Source organism: Petromyzon marinus, chromosome 85, assembly GCF_048934315.1.
Source record: "Petromyzon marinus isolate PM22_M1 ecotype Great Lakes invasive population chromosome 85, UKy_Petmar_22M1.pri1.0, whole genome shotgun sequence".
NCBI classification, from domain to species: Eukaryota; Metazoa; Chordata; class Hyperoartia; order Petromyzontiformes; family Petromyzontidae; genus Petromyzon; species Petromyzon marinus.
Window position 1 is genome coordinate 6,396,566 of NC_133750.1, and position 26,820 is coordinate 6,423,385.

The 26,820-nt window shown below is 51.5% G+C and overlaps 1 protein-coding gene across 1 annotated transcript; it reads right to left on the reverse strand.

The window, feature by feature from the left end:
* Window positions 1–1,085: 1,085 nt before the first annotated feature.
* On the reverse strand, window positions 1,086–25,029 carry ALG2 (ALG2 alpha-1,3/1,6-mannosyltransferase). The gene is made up of 8 exons (XM_076057954.1): window positions 24,861–25,029; window positions 15,718–15,901; window positions 11,454–11,629; window positions 7,789–7,958; window positions 5,676–6,002; window positions 3,058–3,479; window positions 2,188–2,263; window positions 1,086–1,114 (listed from the first exon to the last, which is right to left on the reverse strand). Exons 2-8 carry the CDS (start codon window positions 15,889–15,891, stop codon window positions 1,086–1,088), a joined length of 1,374 nt encoding a protein of 457 aa, XP_075914069.1. The 5' UTR covers window positions 15,892–15,901; window positions 24,861–25,029.
* Between the last annotated feature and the right edge of the window lie 1,791 nt (window positions 25,030–26,820).

Below are 26,820 nucleotides of genomic sequence, written 5' to 3' on the forward strand. Positions count from 1 at the left end.
CACTCACCCACCCACTCACCCACCCACTCACCCACTCACCCAGACACCCACCCACCCACTTACCCACTCACTCACCCACCCACCCACCCACTCACCCACCCACTCACTCACCCACTCACTCACCCACCCACTCACCGACCCACCCACCCACACACCCACCCACCCACTCACTCACCCACCCACTCACCCACCCACTCACTCACCTACTCACTTACTCACCCACCCACTCACTCACCCACCCACTCACCCACCCACCCACTCACTCACCCACCCACTCACCCACTCACTCATTCACTCACCCACTGACTCACTCACTCACCCACTGACTCACCCACTCACTCACCCACTCACTCACCCACCCACACACCCACCCACTCACTCACACACCCACTCACACACTCACTCACCCACCCACTCACCCACCCACTCACTCACCTACTCACTTACCCACTCACTCACTCACTCACCCACTCACTCACCCACCCACCCACACACCCACCCACACACCCACTCACTCACCCACCCACACACCCACCCACACACCCACCCACACACCCACCCACACACCCACTCACTCACTCACGCACCCACACACCCACCCACACACCCACCCACACACCCACCCACACACCCACTCACTCACCCACCCACACACCCACTCACCCACCCACTCACTCACTCAACCACCCACTCACTCACTCACCCACCCACTCACCCACCCACCCACCCACTCACCCACCCACACACCCACCCACTCACCCACCCACACACCCACCCACCCACTCACCCAACCACCCACCCACACACCCACCCACACCCAACCACACACCCACACACCCACACACCCACTCACCCACACACCCACACACCCACTCACCCACACCCACACCAACCACACACCCACTCACTCACCCACCCACACACCCACCCACACACCCACACACCCACTCACTCACCCACCCACACACCCACCCACACACCCACACACTCACCCACCCACACACCCACTCACCCACCCACACACCCACCCACACACCCACACACACATCATAAACACGTCACAATGTTTCGACTTTAAACTTTTGTCACTGCAGGAATCCACTTTGTTGTGTTTCTGTCGGTCAAGTTGTGACGTAGATAGAAAAATAAATAAATAAAATTTGCTTTTTTTAAACACCGACGTTCCGATCACAACGCAAGCCACCTTCATCAGGAGGGGAAGGGAAAATACAAAAATAACAACAACAACAACAAATATTGAGCATCAGGTGAAATCATTTAATAATTATTCATCAGTATACACACAGAGAGAGAGGCCCTCGCTACACAGTGCGCTAACCACTGCACCACCACTCCCTGCCTCACCCTCACCACCACTCACCCCCATCCCCCTCACCACCCCCTCACCACCACCCCCTCACCCCTCACCACCACCCACTCACCCACCCACCCACTCACCCACCCACTCACTCACCACCACCCCCTCACTCACCCACTCACTCACCCACTCACCCACTCACCCACCCACTCACTCACCCACCCACTCACCACCCCACTCACCCACCCACCCACTCACCTCACCACCACCTCACCATCCCACTCACTCACCACTTCACTCACCTCACCCCCTCACTCACCCACCCACTCACTCACTCACCCACCCACTCACCCACTCACCCACTCACCCACTCACTCACTCACCCACCCACTCACCCACTCACCCACCCACTCACCCACTCACTCACTCACTCACCCACTCACTCACCCGCTCACCCACCCGCTCACCCACTCACCCACCCACTCAACCACCCACTCACCCACTCACCCACCCACTCACCCACTCACCCACCCACTCACCCACTCACTCACTCACCCACTCACCCACCCACTCACCCACTCACTCACTCACTTACCCACTCACTCACCCACCCACCCACTCACTCACTCACCCACTCACTCACCCACCCACTCACTCACTCACCCACTCACTCACTCACTCACCCACTCACCTCACCCCCTCACTCACCCACTCACCCACTCACTCACCCACCCACTCACCCACTCACTCACCCACTCACTCACCCACTCACTCACCCACTCACCACCCCACCCACTCACCCACCCACCCACTCACCTCACCACCACCTCACCATCCCACTCACTCACCCCACTCACCACCTCCTCCACCTGCCTGCCAAAGGCCTCCCACGAGAAGTGAGCCCTGACCCTCGCCCGGCCGGCCTGCCCCATCGCCCTTGCCAGGCTGGGCCGCATCGCCAGGCGACAGAGGGCTCGGGCCCACACCTCGGCCTCCGCGGGGAGCAGGAAACCTGGGCCTGGCTCGGTTTCATCATCATCATCACTACCATCATCATCATCATCACCACCATCACCACCATCATCATCACCAGCATCATCATCACCATCATCATCACCAGCATCACCATCATCATCACCATCATCACCACCATCATCATCACCACCACCACCACCATCACCACCACCTCTACCACCATCATCATCACCACCACCATCATCCTGCTCCTGCTCCTCCTCCTTTGTCCACCTCCTCCTCCGAATCCCTTCCACCTTCTCACCAACTCCACCAACTCTACCACCACCACCACCAAGTCCACCACCACCACCACCAAGTCCACCACCACCACGTCCACCTCTACCACCTCTACCATCACCACCACCTCTACCACTCTCACTACCTCCACCACCATCACCTCCACCACCACCACTACCACCACCACCATCACCTCCACCACCACCACCATCACCACCATCACCACCACCACCTCCACCACCACCACTACCACCACCACCACTACCACCACCATCATCACCACCTCCACCAACACCTCCACCTCTACCCCCACCACCACGACCACCACCACCTCCACCACCACCTCCACCACCACCAAGTCCACCACCACCTCCACCACCACCTCCACCACCACCACCACCACCTCCACCACCATCACCACCACCACCACCACCACCCCCGCCCCCCCTGCCGCCCCCCCTGCCCCCCCCCGAGCCCCCCCTCGCGCCCCCCGAGCCCCCCCCCCCCGCCGCCACCGTCTCCAGCGGCCCCCCCGAGTCAACGGCGATGACTGGCCTCGCGGCTGCCATGGCCTCCAGCGGCACGATGCCGAAGTGCTCCCTGGGCGGCGTGTAGAGAACGGCGCGGCAGCAGGCCAACAGGCTCAGCTTCAGTGCCTCGCACGGAGACTTCAGGAAGGTCACGTGGTTGTCACCGTGGTTGTTACCGTGGTTACTGTCACCATGGTTACTGTCGCCGTGGTTACCGCCATGGTTGTCGCCGTGGCGACGGAGGCCCAAAGCCAGGGCCATGGCCCGCAGGCCCTCCAGCACAGCGGCGTTCTCCGGGCTCTGGGGGTCGAAGCCACCGGCCACCACCAAGTGGCAACTCGGCCACACGCGGGGGGACAGCAGCGGGCGCAGGTGGGCTAGGGGGGTGGGTGAGGGGTGAGGGTGGTGAGGGTGGTGAGTGGGTGAGGAAGGGGGGTGAGGTGAGGGTGAGGAAGGGGGGTGAGGGTGGTGAGGGTGGGTGAGGGTGGGTGAAGAAGGGGGGTGAGGGTGGTGAGGGTGGTGGTGAGAGTGGTGGTGAGTGGGTGAGGGTGGTGGTGGTGGTGAGGAAGGGGGGTGAGGGTGGTGAGGGTGGTGGGTGGGTGAGGGTGGTGGTGAGGGTGGTGAGTGGGTGAGGGTGGTGAGTGGGTGAGGGTGGTGGTGAGTGGGTGAGGGTGGTGAGGGTGGTGAGGGTGGTGAGGGTGGTGGTGAGTGGGTGAGGGTGGTGAGGGTGGTGAGGGTGGTGAGGAGAGTGAGGATGATGGGGCAGTGGTGAGATTCACAGAGACCCATAGACACTGTCTCTGTGTCTCTGTGTCTGTGTTTGTGTCTCTGTCTGTGTCTCTGTCTGTGTCTCTGTGTCTCTGTCTGTGTCCCCGTGTCTCTCTGTCTCTGTCTGTGTCTGTGTCTCTGTCTCTGTGTCTGTGTCTCTGTCTGTGTCTCTGTCTGTGTCCCCGTGTCTCTCTGTCTCTGTCTGTGTCTGTGTCTGTGTGTCTTACCCATGTCGTGTAGCGCTAGCTCCAGACCCTTCTTGTGCTCGTAGCGATTGATGGACAGGAACAAGATGTCTCTCTGTCTCTGTGTCTGTCTCTGTGTCTCTGTGTCTCTCTGTCTGTGTGTCTGTGTCTCTGTGTCTGTGTCTCTCTGTCTCTGTGTCTCTCTGTCTCTGTGTCTGTCTGTCTCTGTGTGTCTCTGTCTGTGTGTCTCTGTGTCTCTCTGTCTGTGTCTCTCTGTCTGTGTCTCTGTGTCTGTGTGTCTCTGTCTGTGTCTCTGTCTCTGTCTGTCTGTCTCTGTGTGTCTGTGTCTCTCTGTCTGTGTGTCTCTGTGTCTCTGTCTGTCTGTCTGTCTCTGTGTGTCTGTGTCTCTGTGTCTGTGTCTCTCTGTCTCTGTGTCTCTCTGTCTCTGTGTCTCTCTGTCTCTGTGTGTCTCTGTCTGTGTGTCTCTGTGTCTCTCTGTCTGTGTCTCTCTGTCTGTGTCTCTGTGTCTGTGTGTCTGTGTGTCTCTGTCTGTGTCTCTGTCTGTCTGTCTCTGTGTGTCTGTGTCTCTCTGTCTGTGTGTCTCTGTGTCTCTGTCTGTCTGTCTGTCTCTGTGTGTCTGTGTCTCTGTGTCTCTCTGTCTCTGTGTCTCTGTCTCTCTGTGTGTCTGTGTCTCTGTGTCTCTGTCTCTCTGTCTGTGTGTCTGTGTCTCTGTCTCTGTGTGTCTCACCCATGTCGTGTAGCGCTAGCTCCAGACCCTTCTTGTGCTCGTAGCGATTGATTGACAGGAACAAGATGTCTCTCTGTCTCTGTGTCTCTGTCTCTCTGTGTGTCTCTGTGTGTCTGTCTGTGTCTCTGTCTGTGTCTCTGTGTCTCTCTGTGTCTGTGTTTCTTACCCATGGCGTGTAGCGCTAGCTCCAGACCCTTCTTGTGCTCGTAGCGATTGATGGACAGGAACAAGATGTCTCTCTGTCTCTCTGTCTCTGTGTCTCTGTGTCTGTGTCTCTGTGTCTCTGTGTCTGTGTCTCTGTGTCTGTGTGTCTGTGTGTGTCTGTCTGTGTCTCTGTCTCTGTGTCTCTGTGTCTCACCCATGGCGTGTAGCGCTAGCTCCAGACCCTTCTTGTGCTCGTAGCGATTGATGGACAGGAACAAGATGTCTCTCTGTCTCTGTGTCTGTCTCTCTGTGTGTCTGTGTCTCTGTGTCTCTGTGTCTGTCTGTGTGTCTGTGTCTCTGTGTGTCTGTGTCTCTGTGTCTCTGTGTGTCTCTGTCTGTGTCTGTGTCTGTGTCTCTGTGTGTCTGTGTGTCTGTGTGTCTCTGTGTCTCTGTCTGTGTGTCTGTGTCTCTGTGTCTCTGTGTCTGTGTGTCTGTGTCTCTGTTTCTCTCTGTCTGTGTCTCTGTGTCTGTGTGACTCTGTGTCTCTGTCTCTGTGTGTCTGTCTGTGTGTCTGTGTGTCTCACCCATGGCGTGTAGCGCTAGCTCCAGACCCTTCTTGTGCTCGTAGCGATTGATGGACAGGAACAAGATGTCTCTCTGTCTCTGTGTGTCTGTGTGTGTGTGTCTGTGTGTGTCTCTCTGTGTCTCTGTGTCTCTCTGTGTCTTACCCATGGCGTGTAGCGCTAGCTCCAGACCCTTCTTGTGCTCGTAGCGATTGATGGACAGGAACAAGATGGTTCTCCGTGATGTGAAGACGCCCGGTGGCAGGCCGAGCGAGGCCAAATCGTCTGCCTGAGGCCCTCCACCACCTCCACCACCACCATCACCACCATCACCACCACCACCACCACCACCGTCACCACCGCCACCACCACCGCCACCACCACCACCACCACCGTCACCACGGTCCAGCAGTGGAGAGAGCCTCACCGAGGGGTAGATCACCCGCAGAGGGCGGTGGCTGAGAGAGGGGAAAGTTTCCCTGAAGACCGACGCTGTGTGGTGGTGGTGGTGGTGGGAGATGGTGGTGATGGTGGTGGTGGGAGATGGTGGTGGTGGTGGTGGGAGAGATGGTGGTGGTGGTGGTGGGGGGAGAGATGGTGGTGGTGGTGGTGGGGGGAGAGATGGTGGTGGTGGTGGGGGGGGGAGATGGTGGTGGTGGTGGTGGGGGGAGATGGTGGTGGTGGTGGGGGGAGATGGTGGTGGTGGGGGGAGAGGTGGTGGTGGTGGTGAGAGTGATGGTGGTGGTGGGGGGAGATGTTGGTGGTGGTGGTGGGGGGAGATGGTGGTGGTGGTGGGAGGAGAGATGGTGGTGGTGGTGGGGGGGGGAGATGGTGGTGGTGGTGGTGGGGGGAGAGATGGTGGTGGTGGTGGTGGGGGGAGATGGTGGTGGTGGGGGGAGAGGTGGTGGTGGTGGTGAGAGTGGTGGTGGTGGTGGGGGGAGATGTTGGTGGTGGTGGTGGGGGGAGATGGTGGTGGTGGTTGTGGTGGTGGGGAGATGGTAGTGGTGGTGGGGGGAGAGATGGTGGTGGGAGATGGTGGTGGTGGGGGGAGATGGTGGTGGTGGTGGGGGGAGATGGTGGTGGTGGGAGATGGTGGTGGTGGGGGGAGATGGTGGTGGTGGTGGGGGGAGATGGTGGTGGTGGTGGGGGGAGAGGTGGTGGGGGGAGAGATGGTGGTGGTGGGGGGAGATGGTGGTGGTGGGGAGGAGATGGTGGTGGTGGGGGGAGATGATGGGGGGAGTGGGGAGGAGAGTGGGGGGGGGAGAGAGGATATTCGTTACGGTAATCGTAGCTGTGGTTGTTGTGGTTGTTGATGTTGTTGTTGTGTTGTTGTGGTTGTTGTTGTGGTTGTTGTTGTTGTTGTGTTGTTGTTGTGTTGTTGTGGTTGTTGTTGTGGTTGTTGTGGTTGTTGTTGTGGTTGTTGTTGTGGTTGTTGTTGTTGTGTTGTTGTGGTTGTTGTTGTGGTTGTTGTGGTGGTGGTTGTTGTGGTGATGGTTGTGGTGGTTGTTGTTGTGGTAGTGGTTGTGGTGGTTGTGGTGGTTGTAGTGGTGGTAGCGATGGTGGTTGTGGTGGCTGTTGTGGTGGTGGCTGTGGTGGTTGTGGTGATGGTTGTAGTGGTGGTGATGTGGTGATGGTGGTGGTTGTGGTGGTGGTGGTGATGGTTGTGGTAGCGATGGTGGTGGTTGTGGTGGTGGTGATGGTGGTGGTTGCTATGGCCGCTATGGTGGTTGCTATGATGGTCGCTATGGTGATTATTCGTGGTTGCAATGGTGGTTGCTATGGCGGTCGCTATGGTGATAATCCGTGGTTGTTATGGCGGTTGCTATGGTGACTATCCATGGTTGCTATGGCGGTCGCTATGGTGATCATTCGTGGTTGCTATGGCGGTCGCTATGGTGATTATTCGTGGTTGCTATGGCGGTTGCTATGGCGGTCGCTATGGTGATTATCAGTGGTTGCTATAGCGGTTGCTGTGGTGATTATCCGTGGTTGCTATGGCGGTTGCTATGGCGGCCGCTATGGTGACTATCCGTGGTCGCTATGGCGGTTGCTATGGTGATTATCCGTGGTCGCTATGGCGGTTGCTATGGTGATTATCCGTGGTTGCTATGGCGGTCGTTATGGTGGTTATCCGTGGTCGCTATGGCGGTTGCTATGGTGATTATCAGTGGTTGCTATGGCGGTTGCTATGGTGATTATCCGTGGTTGCTATGGCGGTTGCTACGGCGGTTGCTACGGAGATAATCCGGTGGTGGCTGCGGTGGTTGCCGTGGGTTACCGGTGAACCGTGAATTCACACAGAGGCGATGTGCCAGGCCTGTAGCCCACTCCTCAGCGTGGTCCAGGGGCAGACGATAGAACCTCCTGAGGGAGAACGGAGCGGAGCGTGGAGACAGGAGCAGGTCTGGGTAGTGGCAGTAGAAGACCACCCTCATTGTGGTGCACAGCCTGTGGGGGAGAGAGATAAGGGAGAGAGAGATAAGGGAGAGAGAGATAAGAGAGAGATAAGGGAGAGATAAGGGAGAGATAAGGGAGAGATAAGAGAGAGATAAGGGAGAGATAAGGGAGAGTAACAGGTCTGGGTAGTGGCAGTAGAAGACCACCCTCATTGTGGTGCACAGCCTGTGGGGGAGAGAGATAAGGGGGAGAGATAAGGGAGAGATAAGGGAGAGATAAGAGAGAGATAAGGGAGAGTAACAGGTCTGGGTAGTGGCAGTAGAAGACCACCCTTATTGTGGTGCACAGCCTGTGGGGGAGAGAGACAAGGGGGAGATAAGGGAGAGAGATAAGGGAGAGATAAGGGAGAGATAAGGGAGAGATAAGGGAGAGATAAGAGAGAGATAAGGGAGAGATAAGGGAGAGATAAGGGAGAGATAATGGAGATAATATAGAGACAAGATAGAGATAAGAGAGAGATAAGAGAGAGACGAGAGAGAGACAAGATAGAGATAAGAGAGAGATAAGAGAGAGATAAGAGAGAGATAAGAGAGAGATAAGAGAGAGATAAGAGAGAGATAAGAGACAAGAGAGAGATAAGACAGAGATAAGAGAGAGATAAATAGAGAGATAAGAGAGAGATAAATAGAGAGATAATGGAGAGATAAGCGAGAGATAAGCGAGAGATAAGAGAGAGATAAGAGAGAGATAAGAGAGAGATAAGAGAGAGATAAATAGAGAGATAATAGAGAGATGAATAGAGAGATAATGGAGAGATAAGAGAGAGTTAAGAGAGAGCTAAGAGAGAGTTAAGAGAGAGTTAAGAGAGAGAGTTAAGAGAGAGAGTTAAGAGAGAGTTAAGAGAGAGTTAAGAGAGAGTAAAAGAGAGAGAGTTAAGAGAGAGTTAAGAGAGAGAGTTAAGAGAGAGAGTTAAGAGAGAGTTAAGAGAGAGTTAAGAGAGAGTTAAGAGAGAGAGTTAAGAGAGAGAGAGTTAAGAGAGAGTTAAGAGAGAGCTAAGAGAGAGCTAAGAGAGAGTTAAGAGAGAGAGTTAAGAGAGAGAGTTAAGAGAGAGTTAAGAGAGAGTTAAGAGAGAGTTAAGAGAGAGTTGAGAGAGTTAAGAGCGAGAGAGAGTTAAGAGCGAGAGAGAGTTAAGAGAGAGTTAAGAGAGAGTTAAGAGAGAGTTAAGAGAGTTAAGAGAGAGTTAAGAGAGAGTTAAGAGAGAGTTAAGAGAGAGTTAAGAGCGAGAGAGAGTTAAGAGAGAGTTAAGAGAGAGTTAAGAGAGAGCTAAGAGAGAGTTAAGAGAGAGTTTAAAGAGAGAGTTAAGAGAGAGAGTTAAGAGAGAGCTAAGAGAGAGTTAAGAGAGAGCTAAGAGAGAGTTTTAAGAGAGAGTTTTAAGAGAGAGTTAAGAGAGAGTTAAGAGAGAGTTGAGAGAGTTAAGAGAGAGTTAAGAGAGAGTTAAAAGAGAGTTAAGAGAGAGTTAAGAGAGAGTTAAAAGAGAGAGTTAAGAGAGAGAGTTAAGAGAGAGTTAAGAGAGAGAGCTAAGAGAGAGTTAAGAGAGAGAGTTAAGAGAGAGAGTTAAGAGAGAGAGAGTTAAGAGAGAGTTAAGAGAGAGAGTTAAGAGAGAGTTAAGAGAGAGTTAAGAGCGAGAGAGAGTTAAGAGAGAGTTAAGAGAGAGTTAAGAGAGAGCTAAGAGAGAGTTAAGAGAGAGCTAAGAGAGAGTTAAGAGAGAGTTTAAAGAGAGAGTTAAGAGAGAGAGTTAAGAGAGAGTTAAGAGAGAGAGTTAAGAGAGAGCTAAGAGAGAGTTAAGAGAGAGCTAAGAGAGAGTTAAGAGAGAGTTAAGAGAGAGCTAAGAGAGTTAAGAGAGAGTTAAGAGAGAGTTAAGAGAGAGTTAAGAGAGAGAGTTAAGAGAGAGTTAAGAGAGAGTTAAGAGAGAGATAAGAGAGAGTAAAAGAGAGAGTTAAGAGAGAGTTAAGAGAGAGTTAAGAGAGAGTTAAGAGAGAGAGTTAAGAGAGAGAGTTAAGAGAGAGTTAAGAGAGAGTTAAGAGAGAGTTAAGAGAGAGAGTTAAGAGAGAGCTAAGAGAGAGCGTTAAGAGAGAGTTAAGAGAGAGTTAAGAGAGAGTTAAGAGAGAGAGAGTTAAGAGAGAGTTAAGAGAGAGTTAAGAGAGAGTTAAGAGAGAGATAAGAGAGAGTAAAAGAGAGAGTAAAAGAGAGAGTTAAGAGAGAGTTAAGAGAGAGTTAAGAGAGAGAGTTAAGAGAGAGAGAGTTAAGAGAGAGAGAGTTAAGAGAGAGAGTTAAGAGAGAGTTAAGAGAGAGTTAAGAGAGAGTTAAGAGAGAGCTAAGAGAGAGTTAAGAGAGAGTTAAGAGAGAGTTAAGAGAGAGAGAGCTAAGAGAGAGTTAAGAGAGAGTTAAGAGAGAGAGTTAAGAGAGAGTTTAAAGAGAGAGTTAAGAGAGAGTTAAGAGAGAGAGTTAAGAGAGAGCTAAGAGAGAGTTAAGAGAGAGTTAAGAGAGAGTTGAGAGAGTTAAGAGCGAGAGAGAGTTAAGAGCGAGAGAGAGTTAAGAGAGAGTTAAGAGAGAGTTAAGAGAGAGTTAAGAGAGTTAAGAGAGAGTTAAGAGAGTTAAGAGAGAGAGTTAAGAGAGAGAGTTAAGAGAGAGTTTAAAGAGAGAGTTAAGAGAGAGCTAAGAGAGAGTTAAGAGAGAGTTAAGAGAGAGTTAAGAGAGAGTTAAGAGAGAGAGAGAGTTAAGAGAGAGTTAAGAGAGAGCTAAGAGAGAGTTAAGAGAGAGTTAAGAGAGAGTTAAGAGAGAGTTAAGAGAGAGAGAGAGTTAAGAGAGAGTTAAGAGAGAGAGAGAGTTAAGAGAGAGAGAGTTAAGAGAGCGTTAAGAGAGAGTTAAGAGAGCTAAGAGAGAGTTAAGAGAGAGTTAAGAGAGAGTTAAGAGAGAGTTGAGAGAGAGTTTAAAGACAGAGTTAAGAGAGAGTTAACAGAGAGTTAAGAGAGAGTTTAGAGAGAGTTAAGAGAGAGATAAGAGAGAGTTTAAAGAGAGAGTTAAGAGAGAGAGAGTTAAGAGAGAGCTAAGAGAGAGTTAAGAGAGAGAGAGTTAAGAGAGAGTTAAGAGAGAGAGTTAAGAGAGCTAAGAGAGAGTTAAGAGAGAGTTAAGAGAGAGAAAGCTAAGAGAGAGTTTAGAGAGTTAAGAGAGAGTTTAAAGAGAGAGTTAAGAGAGAGAGCTAAGAGAGAGTTTTAAGAGAGTTTAAAGAGAGAGTTTAAAGAGAGAGTTAAGAGAGAGTTAAGAGAGAGCTAAGAGAGAGTTTAAAGAGAGAGTTAAGAGAGAGTTAAGAGAGAGTTAAGAGAGAGTTAAGAGAGAGTTAAGAGAGAGCTAAGAGAGAGCTAAGAGAGAGTTTAAAGAGAGAGTTAAGAGAGAGTTAAGAGAGAGAGTTAAGAGAGAGCTAAGAGAGAGTTAAGAGAGAGTTAAGAGAGGGGGCTAAAGCGGCGCCCTCCCCTCTGAGCGCCTCACCTCAAGAGAGGCACCGCGGCTGGCACCTGGTCACAGATGGCCACGTGGAAGGGGCCTCCCGGGTCCCCGCTGAAGTAGACAACGCAGAACGCCAAATAGAACATCCTCAGCCACGCGCATAGAGCCCGCCCCCAGCCACACACGCTGTGAGGGAGCCAATCACCTGCTACAGTCACCTACACACACACAGGGGTGGGTGGGGTGGGTGGGGTGGGTGGGTGGGGGGGTGGGTGGGTGGGTGAGTGGGTGGGGGGGTGGGGGGGTGGGTGGGTGGGTGAGTGGGTGGGTGGGTGGGTGAGTGACTGAGTGAGTGACTGAGTGACTGACTGAGTGAGTGAGTGACTGAGTGAGTGACTGAATGACTGACTGAGTGAGTGACTGAGTGAGTGAGTGACTGGGTGAGTGAGTGACTGAGTGACTGAGTGAGTGACTGAGTGGGTGAGTGAGTGACTGGGTGAGTGACTGAGTGACTGACTGACTGAGTGAGTGACTGAGTGAGTGACTGAATGACTGACTGAGTGAGTGACTGAGTGAGTGAGTGACTGAGTGAGTGAGTGACTGACTGAATGAGTGGGTGGGTGAGTGACTGAGTGAGTGACTGAGTGACTGAGTGACTGAATGACTGAGTGAGTGACTGAGTGAGTGGGTGAGTGGGTGACTGAGTGACTGAGTGAGTGACTGGGTGAGTGGGTGGGTGAGTGAGTGGGTGGGTGAGTGGGTGGGTGACTGAGTGACTGAGTGAGTGAGTGAGTGGGTGAGTGAGTGGGTGGGTGAGTGGGTGAGTGAGTGAGTGAGTGGGTGGGTGAGTGAGTGAGTGGGTGGGTGACTGAGTGACTGACTGAGTGACTGAGTGAGTGGGTGACTGACTGACTGAGTGACTGACTGAGTGACTGACTGACTGAGTGACTGACTGAATGACTGAGTGACAATCCCCAACCTTCACAGTTCCATCGGTGGTCTCTGGGAAGCAGTGTGAGTGAGTGACTGAGTGACTGAGTGGCTGACTGACTGAGTGAGTGAGTAATTGAGTGAGTGACTGAGTGACTGACTGAGTGACTGAGTGGCTGACTGACTGAGTGAGTGAGTAATTGAGTGAGTGACTGAGTGAGTGACTGAGTGAGTGACTGAGTGAGTGACTGAGTGAGTGACTGAGTGACTGAGTGACTGAGTGAGTGACTGAGTGAGTGACTGAGTGAGTGACTGGGTGAGTGACTGAGTGACTGAGTGACTGACTGAGTGAGTGACTGACTGAGTGACTGAGTGACTGAGTGAGTGACTGAGTGACTGAGTGAGTGACTGACTGACTGAGTGAGTGAGTGACTGAGTGAGTGACTGACTAAGTGACTGACTGACTGACTGAGTGACTGAGTGAGTGGGTGAGTGGGTGACTGACTGACTGAGTGAGTGAGTGACTGAGTGAGTGACTGACTAAGTGACTGAGTGACTGACTGAGTGACTGAGTGACTGACTGAGTGACTGGGTGAGTGAGTGACCAATCCCCAACCTTGACAGTCCCGTCGGTGGTCTCTGGGAAGCAGTGTGAGTGAGTGACTGAGTGAGTGAGTGAGTGACTGAGTGAGTGACTGAGTGAGTGACTGAGTGACTGACTGAGTGAGTGAGTGGGTGACTGACTGAGTGAATGAGTGACTGACTGACTGAGTGACTGACTGACTGACTGAATGACCAATCCCCAACCTTGAGAGTCCCGTCGGTGGTCTCTGGGAAGCAGTGTGAGTGAGTGACTGGGTGAGTGAGTGAGTGACTGAGTGACTGACTGACTGAGTGACTGAGTGAGTGACTGGGTGAGTGACTGACTGACTGACTGTATGACTGGGTGAGTGACTGACTGAGTGAGTGAGTGACCAATCCCCAACCTTGAGAGTCCCGTCGGTGGTCTCTGGGAAGCAGTGTGAGTGAGTGACTGAGTGTGTGAGTGAGTGACTGAGTGACTGACTGACTGAGTGACTGAGTGAGTGGGTGAGTGGGTGACTGACTGACTGAGTGACTGAGTGAATGACTGAGTGACTGACTGACTGAGTGACTGAGTGAGTGACTGAGTGACTGAGTGAGTGAGTGAGTGGGTGAGTGAGTGAGTGACCAATCCCCAACCTTGACAGTCCCGTCGGTGGTCTCTGGGAAGCAGTGTGAGTGAGTGACTGGGTGGGTGAGTGAGTGGGTGAGTGACTGGGTGAGTGACTGACTGAGTGAGTGACTGAGTGACTGAGTGAGTGACTGACTGAGTGAGTGACTGACTGAGTGAGTGAGTGACTGAGTGACTGAGTGACTGACTGACTGAGTGACTGACTGAGTGACTGACTGAGTGAGTGAGTGGGTGACTGACTGAGTGAATGAGTGACTGACTGACTGAGTGACTGACTGACTGACTGAGTGACCAATCCCCAACCTTGAGAGTCCCGTCGGTGGTCTCTGGGAAGCAGTGTGAGTGAGTGACTGGGTGAGTGGGTGACTGAGTGAGTGACTGACTGAGTGAGTGAGTGACTGAGTGAGTGACTGACTGAGTGACTGAGTGACTGACTGACTGAGTGACTGACTGAGTGACCAATCCCCAACCTTGAGAGTCCCGTCGGTGGTCTCTGGGAAGCAGTGCGAGTGAGTGACTGGGTGAGTGGGTGACTGAGTGAGTGACTGACTGAGTGAGTGAGTGACTGAGTGAGTGACTGACTGAGTGACTGACTGACTGAGTGACTGACTGAGTGACCAATCCCCAACCTTGAGAGTCCCGTCGGTGGTCTCTGGGAAGCAGTGTGAGTGAGTGACTGGGTGAGTGAGTGAGTGACTGACTGACTGACTGAGTGACTGACTGACTGGGTGAGTGAGTGAGTGACCAATCCCCAACCTTCAGAGTCCCGTCGGTGGTCTCTGGGAAGCAGTGTGAGTGAGTGACTGGGTGAGTGAGTGAGTGACTGGGTGAGTGAGTGAGTGACCAATCCCCAACCTTCAGAGTCCCGTCGGTGGTCTCTGGGAAGCAGTGTGAGTGAGTGACTGGGTGAGTGAGTGAGTGACCAATCCCCAACCTTCAGAGTCCCGTCGGTGGTCTCTGGGAAGCAGTGTGAGTGAGTGACTGGGTGAGTGGGTGACTGAGTGAGTGACTGAGTGACTGAGTGAGTGACTGAGTGACTGAGTGACTGAGTGAGTGACTGACTGAGTGAGTGACTGACTGAGTGACTGACTGAGTGACTGAGTGAGTGAGTGACCAATCCCCAACCTTGAGAGTCCCGTCGGTGGTCTCTGGGAAGCAGTGTGAGTGACTGAGTGAGTGAGTGAGTGACTGAGTGAGTGACTGACTGACTGAGTGAGTGACTGAGTGACTGAGTGAGTGAGTGGGTGACTGAGTGACCAATCCCCAACCTTGAGAGTCCCGTCGGTGGTCTCTGGGAAGCAGTGTGAGTGAGTGACTGGGTGGGTGAGTGACTGACTGAGTGAGTGACTGAGTGACAATCCCCAACCTTGAGAGTCCCGTCGGTGGTCTCTGGGAAGCAGTGTGAGTGAGTGACTGGGTGAGTGAGTGAGTGACTGGGTGAGTGAGTGACTGGGTGAGTGAGTGAGTGACTGGGTGAGTGAGTGAGTGACCAATCCCCAACCTTGAGAGTCCCGTCGGTGGTCTCTGGGAAGCAGTGTGAGTGAGTGAGTGACTGGGTGAGTGAGTGAGTGACTGGGTGAGTGAGTGAGTGACCAATCCCCAACCTTGAGAGTCCCGTCGGTGGTCTCTGGGAAGCAGTGTGAGTGAGTGACTGGGTGAGTGAGTGAGTGACTGGGTGAGTGAGTGAGTGAGTGACTGACTGAGTGACTGACTGAGTGACTGACTGACTGACTGAGTGACAATCCCCAACCTTGAGAGTCCCGTCGGTGGTCTCTGGGAAGCAGTGTGAGTGAGTGGGTGAGTGGGTGAGTGAGTGAGTGGGTGAGTGGGTGAGTGGGTGAGTGAGTGACTGAGTGGGTGAGTGGGTGGGTGACTGACTGAGTGTCTGAGTGAGTGACTGAGTGAGTGACTCAGTGACTGACTGAGTGACTGAGTGACTGACTGAGTGAGTGACCAATCCCCAACCTTGAGAGTCCCGTCGGTGGTCTCTGGGAAGCAGTGTGAGTGAGTGACTGGGTGGGTGACTGAGTGACTGAGTGACTGACTGACTGAGTGAGTGACCAATCCCCAACCTTGAGAGTCCCGTCGGTGGTCTCTGGGAAGCAGTGTGAGTGAGTGACTGGGTGGGTGAGTGAGTGAGTGACTGAGTGACCAATCCCCAACCTTGAGAGTCCCGTCGGTGGTCTCTGGGAAGCAGTGTGAGTGATCGTGGTGGGCGGTGAACACGTGCACGGTGTGGCCACGCTCCTGCAGGCTCAGAGCCACGTCCACACAGAGCCTCTCAGCTCCACCGATGCCCAGGTCAGGGTGGAGGAGAGCCACACGGAGAGGAGCCATCGCTGGCTCACTGCGGGGGGAGAGATTACTCTCAGTCACTCAGTCAGTCAGTCAGTCACTCAGTCAGTCAGTCAGTCAGTCAGTCAGTCAGTCAGTCACTCAGTCAGTCAGTCACTCAGTCAGTCAGTCAGTCAGTCAGTCAGTCACTCAGTCAGTCACTCAGTCAGTCACTCAGTCAGTCAGTCAGTCAGTCAGTCAGTCACTCACTCACTCAGTCAGTCACTCAGTCACTCAGTCACTCAGTCAGTCACTCAGTCACTCAGTCAGTCACTCAGTCAGTCAGTCACTCAGTCAGTCAGTCAGTCACTCAGTCACTCAGTCAGTCACTCACTCACTCAGTCAGTCACTCAGTCAGTCACTCAGTCAGTCACTCACTCAGTCAGTCACTCAGTCAGTCACTCAGTCAGTCACTCAGTCAGTCACTCAGTCACTCACTCAGTCACTCACTCACTCAGTCAGTCACTCAGTCAGTCGCTCAGTCAGTCACTCAGTCACTCACTCAGTCACTCACTCACTCAGTCAGTCACTCAGTCAGTCACTCAGTCAGTCACTCAGTCAGTCACTCAGTCAGTCACTCACTCAGTTACTCACTCACTCAGTCACTCACTCAGTCACTCACTCAGTTACTCAATCAGTTACTCACTCAGTTACTCACTCAGTCAGTCAGTCAGTCACTCAGTCAGTCAGTCAGTCACTCAGTCAGTCACTCAGTCAGTCAGTCAGTTACTCAGTCAGTCACTCAGTCAGTCAGTCAGTCACTCAGTCACTCACTTAGTCACTCACTCAGTCACTCACTCAGTCACTCACTCACTCACTCAGTCAGTCACTCAGTCAGTCACTCAGTCACTCAGTCAGTCACTCACTCAGTCAGTCACTCAGTCACTCACTCAGTCAGTCAGTCACTCAGTCACTCACTCAGTCACTCACTCACTCACTCACTCAGTCAGTCACTCAGTCAGTCACTCAGTCACTCAGTCAGTCAGTCACTCACTCAGTCAGTCACTCAGTCACTCACTCAGTCAGTCAGTCACTCACTCAGTCAGTCACTCACTCAGTCACTCACTCAGTCACTCACTCAGTCACTCACTCAGTCACTCAGTCAGTCAGTCACTCAGTCACTCAGTCACTCACTCACTCAGTCACTCAGTCACTCAGTCAGTCAGTCACTCACTCAGTCACTCACTCAGTTACTCAGCCACTCAGTCACTCACTCAGTTACTCACTCACTCAGTTACTCACTCAGTCAGTCACTCACTCAGTTACTCACTCAGTTACTCACTCACTCAGTCAGTCAGCCACTCAGTCACTCAGTCACTCACTCAGTCACTCAGTCACTCAGTCACTCACTCAGTCACTCACTCACTCACTCAGTCAGTCACTCAGTCAGTCACTCACTCAGTCACTCAGTTACTCACTCAGTTACTCAGCCACTCAGTCACTCACTCAGTTACTCACTCACTCAGTTACTCACTCAGTCAGTCACTCACTCAGTTACTCACTCAGTTACTCACTCACTCACTCAGTCAGTCAGCCACTCAGTCACTCAGTCACTCACTCAGTCACTCAATCAGTTACTCACTCAGTTACTCACTCAGTTACTCACTCAGTTACTCACTCACTCAGTCACTCACTCAGTCACTCACTCAGTTACTCACTCAGTTACTCAGTCACTCAGTCACTCACTCAGTTACTCAGTCAGCCACTCACTCAGTCACTCAGCTACTCACTCAGTCAGTCACCCACTCAGTCACCCACTCAGTCACTCACTCAGTCACTCACTCAGCTACTCACTCACTCACTCAGCTACTCACTCAGCCACTCACTCAGTCAGTCACTCACTCAGCCACTCACTCAGCCACTCACTCAGTCAGTCACTCACTCAGCCACTCACTCAGCCACTCACTCAGCCACTCACGCACTCAGCTACTCATTCACTCAGACAATCACTCAGCTACTCACTCACTCAGACAATCACTCAGCTACTCACTCACTCAGCTACTCACTCACTCAGACAATCACTCAGCCACTCACTCACTCAGCCACTCACTCACTCAGTCACTCACTCAGCCACTCACTCACTCAGACAATCAGTCTCCCACTCACTCAGCCACTCACTCAGCCACTCACTAACTCAGACAGTCACTTAGCCACTCACTCAGTCACTCACTCACTCAGCCACTCACTCACTCAGCCACTCACTCAGTCATTCACTCACTCAGCCACTCACTCACTCAGACAATCAGTCTCCCACTCACTCAGCCACTCACTCATCCACTCACTCACTCAGCCACTCACTCACTCAGCCACTCACTCACTCAGTCACTCACTCAGACAGTCACTTAGCCACTCACTCAGTCACTCACTCACTCAGCCACTCACTCACTCAGTCACTCACTCAGACAGTCACTCAGCCACTCACTCACTCAGTCACTCACTCAGACAGTCACTTACTCAGCTACTCACTCACTCAGTCACTCACTCAGACAGTCACTTACTCAGCTACTCACTCAGTCACTCAGCTACTCACTCAGCTACGCAGTCAGCCACTCGCTCAGCCACTCACTCAGTCACTCGCCCAATCAGTCACCCACTCAGTCACCCAGAGAGAATGACACGGGGAGAGAGACAATGTGAGAGACACAGAGACAGACAGAGTGAGAGACACAGAGACAGACAGAGTGAGAGAGACAATGTGAGAGAGACAGAGTGAGAGACACAGAGACAGACAGAGTGAGAGACACAGAGACAGAGTGAGAGACACAGAGACAGACAGAGTGAGAGAGACAGAGACAGACAGTGACAGAGACAGACAGAGTGAGAGACACAGAGACACAGAGACAGACAGAGTGAGAGAGACAGAGACAGACAGAGTGAGAGAGAGACAGAGACAGAGTGAGAGAGAGACAGACAGAGTGAGAGAGACAGACAGAGTGACAGACACAGAGACAGACAGAGTGAGTGAGACAGAGACAAGACAGAGTGAGAGACAGACAGACAGAGTGAGAGACACAGAGACAGACAGAGTGAGAGACACAGAGACAGACAGAGTGAGAGAGACAGAGACAGACAGAGTGAGAGAGACAGAGACAGACAGAGTGAGAGACACAGAGACAGACAGAGTGAGAGAGACAGAGACAGACAGAGTGAGAGACACAGAGACAGACAGAGTGAGAGACACAGAGACAGACAGAGTGAGAGACACAGAGACAGACAGAGTGAGAGACACAGAGACAGACAGAGTGAGAGACACAGAGACAGACAGAGTGAGAGACACAGAGACAGACAGAGTGAGAGACACAGAGACAGACAGAGTGAGAGAGACAGAGACAGACAGAGTGAGAGACACAGAGACAGACAGACAGAGTGAGAGACACAGAGACAGACAGAGTGAGAGACACAGAGACAGACAGAGTGAGAGACACAGAGACAGACAGAGTGAGAGAGACAGAGACAGACAGAGTGAGAGACACAGAGACAGACAGACAGAGTGAGAGACACAGAGACAGACAGAGTGAGAGACACAGAGACAGACAGAGTGAGAGAGACAGAGACAGACAGAGTGAGAGAGACACAGAGAGAGACAGAGTGAGAGACAGAGACAGACAGAGTGAGAGACACAGAGACAGAGACAGACAGAGTGAGAGACACAGAGACAGACAGAGTGAGAGAGACACAGAGAGAGACAGAGTGAGAGACAGAGACAGACAGAGTGAGAGACACAGAGACAGAGTGAGAGACACAGAGACAGACACAGAGTGACAGAGTGACAGAGACAGAGTGAGAGAGACACAGAGACAGAGTGAGAGACACAGAGACAGACAGAGTGAGAGAGACAGACAGACAGAGTGAGACACAGAGACAGACAGAGTGAGACACAGAGACAGAGTGAGAGACACAGAGACAGAGTGAGAGACACAGAGACAGACAGAGTGAGAGAGACAGAGACAGACAGAGTGACAGAGACAGACAGAGTGAGAGACACAGAGACAGACACAGAGTGACAGAGTGACAGAGACAGAGTGAGAGACACAGAGACAGACAGAGTGACAGAGACAGACAGAGTGAGAGAGACACAGAGACAGAGACAGAGTGAGAGAGACAGACAGAGTGAGTGAGACAGAGACAAGACAGAGTGAGAGAGACAGACAGACAGACAGAGTGAGAGACACAGAGACAGACAGAGTGAGAGACACAGAGACAGACAGAGTGAGAGAGACACAGAGACAGACAGAGTGAGAGACACAGAGACAGACAGAGTGAGAGACACAGAGACAGACAGAGTGAGACAGACAGACAGAGTGAGACAGACAGAGACAGACAGAGACAGACAGAGTGAGAGACACAGAGACAGACAGAGTGAGAGAGACACAGAGACAGACAGAGTGAGAGACACAGAGACAGACAGAGTGAGACACAGAGTGAGAGACACAGACACAGAGTGAGACACAGAGTGAGAGACACAGAGTGAGACACAGACAGAGTGAGACACAGAGACAGACAGAGTGAGAGAGACAGACAGACAGAGTGAGAGACACAGAGACAGACAGAGTGAGAGATACAGAGTGAGACAGACAGAGAGAGACAGAGTGAGAGAGACAGAGTGAGACAGACTGAGACACAATGAGAGAGACAGAGTGAGACAGACAGAGTGAGAGAGACAGACAGACAGAGTGAGACAGACAGAATGAGACAGACAGAGTGAGAGACACAGACAGAGTGAGACAGACAGAGAGAGACAGAGACAGACAGAGTGAGACAGACAGACAGAGTGAGACAGACAGAGACAGACAGAGAGAGACAGAGTGAGAGAGACAGAGACAGACAGAGTGAGAGACAGACAGACAGAGTGAGAGAGACAGACAGAGTGAGACAGACAGAGAGAGACAGAGTGAGAGACACAGAGACAGACAGAGTGAGAAACAGAGACAGAGTGAGAGAGACAGACAGAGTGAGACAGACAGAGAGAGACAGAGTGAGAGACACAGAGACAGACAGAGAAACAGACAGAGTGAGAGAGACAGAGTGAGAGACACAGAGACAGACAGAGTGAGACACAGAGACAGAGTGAGACACAGAGACAGACAGAGTGAGACAGACAGAGTGAGAGAGACACAGACACAGAGACAGAGTGAGAGACACAGAGACAGACAGAGAAACAGACAGAGTGAGAGAGACAGAGTGAGAGACACAGAGACAGACAGAGTGAGACACAGAGACAGAGTGAGACACAGAGACAGACAGAGTGAGACAGACAGAGTGAGAGAGACACAGACACAGAGACAGAGTGAGAGACACAGAGACAGACAGAGTGAGTGAGACACAGACACAGAGTGAGACACAGAGACAGAGTGAGACACAGAGACAGACAGAGAGAGACAGACAGAGTGAGAGAGACAGAGTGAGACAGACAGAGTGAGACAGACTGAGTGAGACAGACTGAGACACAATGAGAGAGACAGAGTGAGACAGACAGAGTGAGACAGACAGAGTGAGACAGACTGAGACACAATGAGAGAGACAGAGTGAGACAGACAGAGTGAGAGAGACAGACAGACAGACAGAGTGAGACAGACAGAGTGAGACAGACAGAGTGAGAGAGACACAATGAGAGAGACAGAGTGAGACAGACAGAGTGAGACAGACAGAGTGAGACAGACTGAGACACAATGAGAGAGACAGAGTGAGACAGACAGAGAGAGACAGAGACAGACAGAGAGAGACAGAGACAGACAGAGTGAGACAGAGACAGAGTGAGACAGACAGACAGAGTGAGACAGACAGAGTGAGAGAGACAGACAGAGACACAGAGACAGAGTGAGAGACACAGAGACAGACAGAGAGAGAGACAGAGTGAGAGAGACACAATGAGAGAGACAGAGTGAGACAGACAGAGTGAGAGAGACAGACAGACAGACAGAGTGAGACAGACAGAGTGAGAGAGACAGACAGAGACACAGAGACAGAGTGAGAGACACAGAGACAGACAGAGAGAGAGACAGAGTGAGAGAGACACAATGAGAGAGACAGAGTGAGACAGACAGAGTGAGAGAGACAGACAGAGACACAGAGACAGAGTGAGAGACACAGAGACAGACAGAGAGAGAGACAGAGTGAGAGAGACACAATGAGAGAGACAGAGTGAGACAGACAGAGAGAGACAGAGACAGACAGAGTGAGACAGACAGAGAGAGACAGAGACAGACAGAGTGAGACAGACAGACAGAGTGAGACAGACAGACAGAGTGAGACAGACAGAGACAGACAGAGAGAGACAGAGTGAGACAGACAGACAGACAGAGTGAGACAGACAGAATGAGACAGACAGAGTGAGAGACACAGACAGAGTGAGACAGACAGACAGAGAGAGACAGAGACAGACAGAGTGAGACAGAGACAGACAGAGTGAGACAGACAGACAGAGAGAGACAGAGACAGACAGAGTGAGACAGACAGACAGAGTGAGACAGACAGAGACAGACAGAGAGAGACAGAGTGAGAGAGACAGAGTGAGAGAGACAGAGACAGAGAGTGAGACACAGAGACAGAGTGAGACACAGAGACAGAGTGAGACACAGAGACAGAGTGAGACACAGAGACAGAGTGAGACACAGAGACAGAGTGAGACACAGAGACAGAGTGAGAAAGACAGACAGAGTGAGAGAGACAGACAGAGTGAGAGAGACAGAGAGAGACAGAGTGAGACACAATGAGAGAGACAGAGTGAGAGAGACAGACAGACACAGAGACAGACAGAGAGACAGACAGAGTGAGAGAGACAGACACAGACAGAGTGAGAGACACAGACACAGAGTGAGAGAGACACAGAGACAGACAGAGACACAGACACAGTGAGAGAGACAGAGTGAGAGAGACAGAGTGAGAGACACAGAGACAGACAGAGAGAGACACAGAGACAGAGTGAGACACAGAGACAGACAGAGAGAGAGACAGAGTGAGAGAGAGACAGAGTGAGAGAGACACAGAGACAGACAGAGTGAGACACAGAGACAGAGTGAGACACAGACACACACAGAGTGAGAGAGACACAGAGACAGAGTGTTAGACACAGAGACATACAGAGACAGACAGAGTGAGACACAGAGACAGAGTGAGACACACAGACAGAGTGAGACAGAGTGAGACAGAGAGAGACAGAGAGACAGAGTGAGACAGAGAGACAGAGTGAGACAGAGACAGAGAGACAGAGTGAGACAGAGACAGACAGAGAGAGACAGACAGAGTGAGACAGACAGAGTGAGACAGACAGAGTGAGACAGACTGAGTGAGACAGACTGAGACACAATGAGAGAGACAGAGTGAGACAGACAGAGTGAGACAGACAGAGTGAGACAGACTGAGTGAGACAGACTGAGACACAATGAGAGAGACAGAGTGAGACAGACAGAGTGAGACAGACAGAGTGAGACAGACTGAGACACAATGAGAGAGACAGAGTGAGACAGACAGAGTGAGAGAGACAGACAGACAGAGATGAGACAGACAGAGTGAGACAGACTGAGACACAATGAGAGAGACAGAGTGAGACAGACAGAGTGAGAGAGACAGACAGACAGACAGAGTGAGACAGACAGAGTGAGAGAGACAGACAGAGACACAGAGACAGAGTGAGAGACACAGAGACAGACAGAGAGAGAGACAGAGTGAGAGAGACACAATGAGAGAGACAGAGTGAGACAGACAGAGTGAGACAGACAGACAGAGTGAGACAGACAGAGACAGACAGAGAGAGACAGAGTGAGAGAGACAGAGTGAGAGAGACAGAGACAGAGAGTGAGACACAGAGACAGAGTGAGACACAGAGACAGAGTGAGACACAGAGACAGAGTGAGACACAGAGACAGAGTGAGACACAGAGACAGAGTGAGAGAGACAGACAGAGTGAGAGAGACAGACAGAGTGAGAGAGACAGAGAGAGACAGAGTGAGACACAATGAGAGAGACAAAGTGAGAGAGACAGACAGACACAGAGACAGACAGAGAGACAGACAGAGTGAGAGAGACAGACACAGACAGAGTGAGAGACACAGACACAGAGTGAGAGAGACACAGAGACAGACAGAGACACAGACACAGTGAGAGAGACAGAGTGAGAGAGACAGAGTGAGAGACACAGAGACAGACAGAGTGAGACACAGAGACAGAGTGAGACACAGAGACAGACAGAGTGAGACACAGAGACAGAGTGAAACACAGAGACAGACAGAGAGAGAGACAGAGTGAGAGAGAGACAGAGTGAGAGAGACAGACAGAGTGAGAGAGACACAGAGACAGACAGAGTGAGAGAGACACAGAGACAGACAGAGTGAGACACAGAGACAGAGTGAGACACAGACACACACAGAGTGAGAGAGACACAGAGACAGAGTGTTAGACACAGAGACATACAGAGACAGACAGAGTGAGACACAGAGACAGAGTGAGACACACAGACAGAGTGAGACAGAGTGAGACAGAGAGAGACAGAGAGACAGAGTGAGACAGAGAGACAGAGTGAGACAGAGTGAGACAGAGAGACAGAGTGAGACAGAGACAGAGAGACAGAGTGAGACACAGAGACAGAGTGAGACACACAGACACAGAGTGAGAGAGACACAGAGACAGACAGAGAGAGACAGAGTGAGAGACACAGAGACAGAGTGAGACACAGAGACAGACAGAGTGAGACACAGAGACAGAGTGAGACACAGAGACAGAGTGAGACACAGAGACAGAGTGAGACACAGAGACAGAGTGAGACACAGACACACACAGAGTGAGAGAGACACAGAGACAGACAGAGACAGACACAGAGACAGTGAGAGACACAGAAACACCACAGGAGACACGCCACGTCAACGTGTTACGATTAACCTATCGGCTCACACGCGTGTTGATTTAAAATAAAATAAAAAAAAATCGTCATCCAACGTCCGCACGACGTTTGTCCGACGCTCCGACCCCGACTTTACCTCAGAACTTGAGCGACCAGTCGACAATTTCCACCCCCGACGGCCCCCCACGAGTCGCCGGACCCCCCTCACGAGTCGCTGTCGGCCGGAGAGAGAAACCCGCGAAGCGGTGGGTGGCAGCCGAGTGAAGTTGACACGGACAGGAAGCGGAAGTCGCTACGGGGGGGGTGGGGAGGGGGCTGTGAGGGGGCGGGGCGAAGGAAGAGGGGAGGAGCGGGTGAGGGAAGGGGGCGTGGTTTGAGGGCCGCGGGGGGAAGCGAGGTGTGGAGAGTGGGCGGGGCGACGAAGGCGGGGGGCGGGTGGAGGGAGTGAGGGGGGAGGGGTGGCGAATGGGAGTGCTGGGGGGCGGGGAGAAGGGAGAGGGGGCGTGGCGAGGGGGTGGTGAGGGGGCGGGGCGAAGGGGCAGGGGGGAGGTTGGAGGGAGAGAGGGGGGAGGGGTGGCGAAGGGGGGTGCTGGGGGGGGGGTGAAGGAGGAGGGGGCGTGGCGAGGGGGTGGTGAGGGGGCGGGGCGAAGGGGCAGGGGGGAGAGGCGGGGGAGGGAGGGGTGGCGAGGTGGGGAGGGGGGGCTAAGGGGGCGTGGCAGCGGAAGAAATAAAGAGCGGGAAAATTAAGTTAATTATTAATAAAAAAATGTTAATCTTTTTTATTCGAAGTTAAATAATAAAAACGTCCGCTGATTATCATAATTTAAGGCGTAAAACCGCTCTCACCAAACCGGAGGCGCGCATAGACGTGGTAAAAACCGTGTGCACCAATCAAAAGCGTGCACGAATATGTTATCATAATTTATGCGTGACGTCACCTTCACTCCGTGAACGGTGAAGCGGCCATGACCCGGAAGCGGAAGTCTCTACGGGGCGAGCGACGAGAAACCGGAAGTTGTAGAGAGAAAAGGCGGGAAATGTTAAAATCATAAAATTTATATTCTTGGTTCTTTAAAGTAAAGTCACGTAGAAGGGAAATAAAAAAATACAAATAAAACAACAAAATTCTTTGTTTTTTTCGGTAAAGTCACGTATAAATAAGAAATAATAAAATAACAAATTATAAACAAGAAATAATAAAATAGAAAGTAATTATATTTTATTATTTATTAGGTTTTAATAAAATAACAAATTCTGTTACTTTATTACTTATTATTTATACGTGACTTTACCCAAAAACACAAAGAGTAATCCCTGCACTCACGAAAGCTTTCAATCGAAATTATAAAAAAAAATGTATTTCTAGATTTAAGGCTTTGGTGACTGCAAGGATCCACACTCTTTGGTTCCATTCGGTAAAGTCACCAAGTGTAGGTACAAAATATAAAGTAACAAAAAATCACGACGACGTTTCGGCCACAACACAAGCGGCCTTCATCAGGCGAAGGGACCGGACTGTCCAGAGGACAGCGTTGGAGTGAAGACAGTCCAGGCCCAGGTCGCCTCCTTTAAGCTTAAGAATGCTAAGAAACCCATTAGCAACATCAGCAAAAAAATGAACGCTCTGAACTCGCGAATTTAAAAAAAAACAGAATTGATGTGAATTTTGATTTAAAGCTTTCGTGACTGCAGTAATTCATATTCTTAGTTTTTTTTCGGTAAAGTCACGTTGAAGAGAAACAACAAAATAATAAAATATATATAAAACACATATATAAAACATATATATTTTATATATTTATTATTTTGTTGTTTCTCTTCAACGTGACTTTACCGAAAAAAACTAAGAATAAGAATTGATATAGTCATCCTCTCAGCCGATAAAGGCAACGCTACTGTTATTATGGATAAAGATTCGTCCAACAACAAAATCCAGAACCTGCTCAACGACGGAAGTTACTCAAAAATAAAAAAAAATGACCCTACCAATAGCCTAGCGATGAAAACCAACAAGATCATCACAAGTTCGAATTCCCTAATCGACCCAACTAAACGTCCATCCCTAGAACCTTCTGCTGCAAGACCCCCTAGATTCT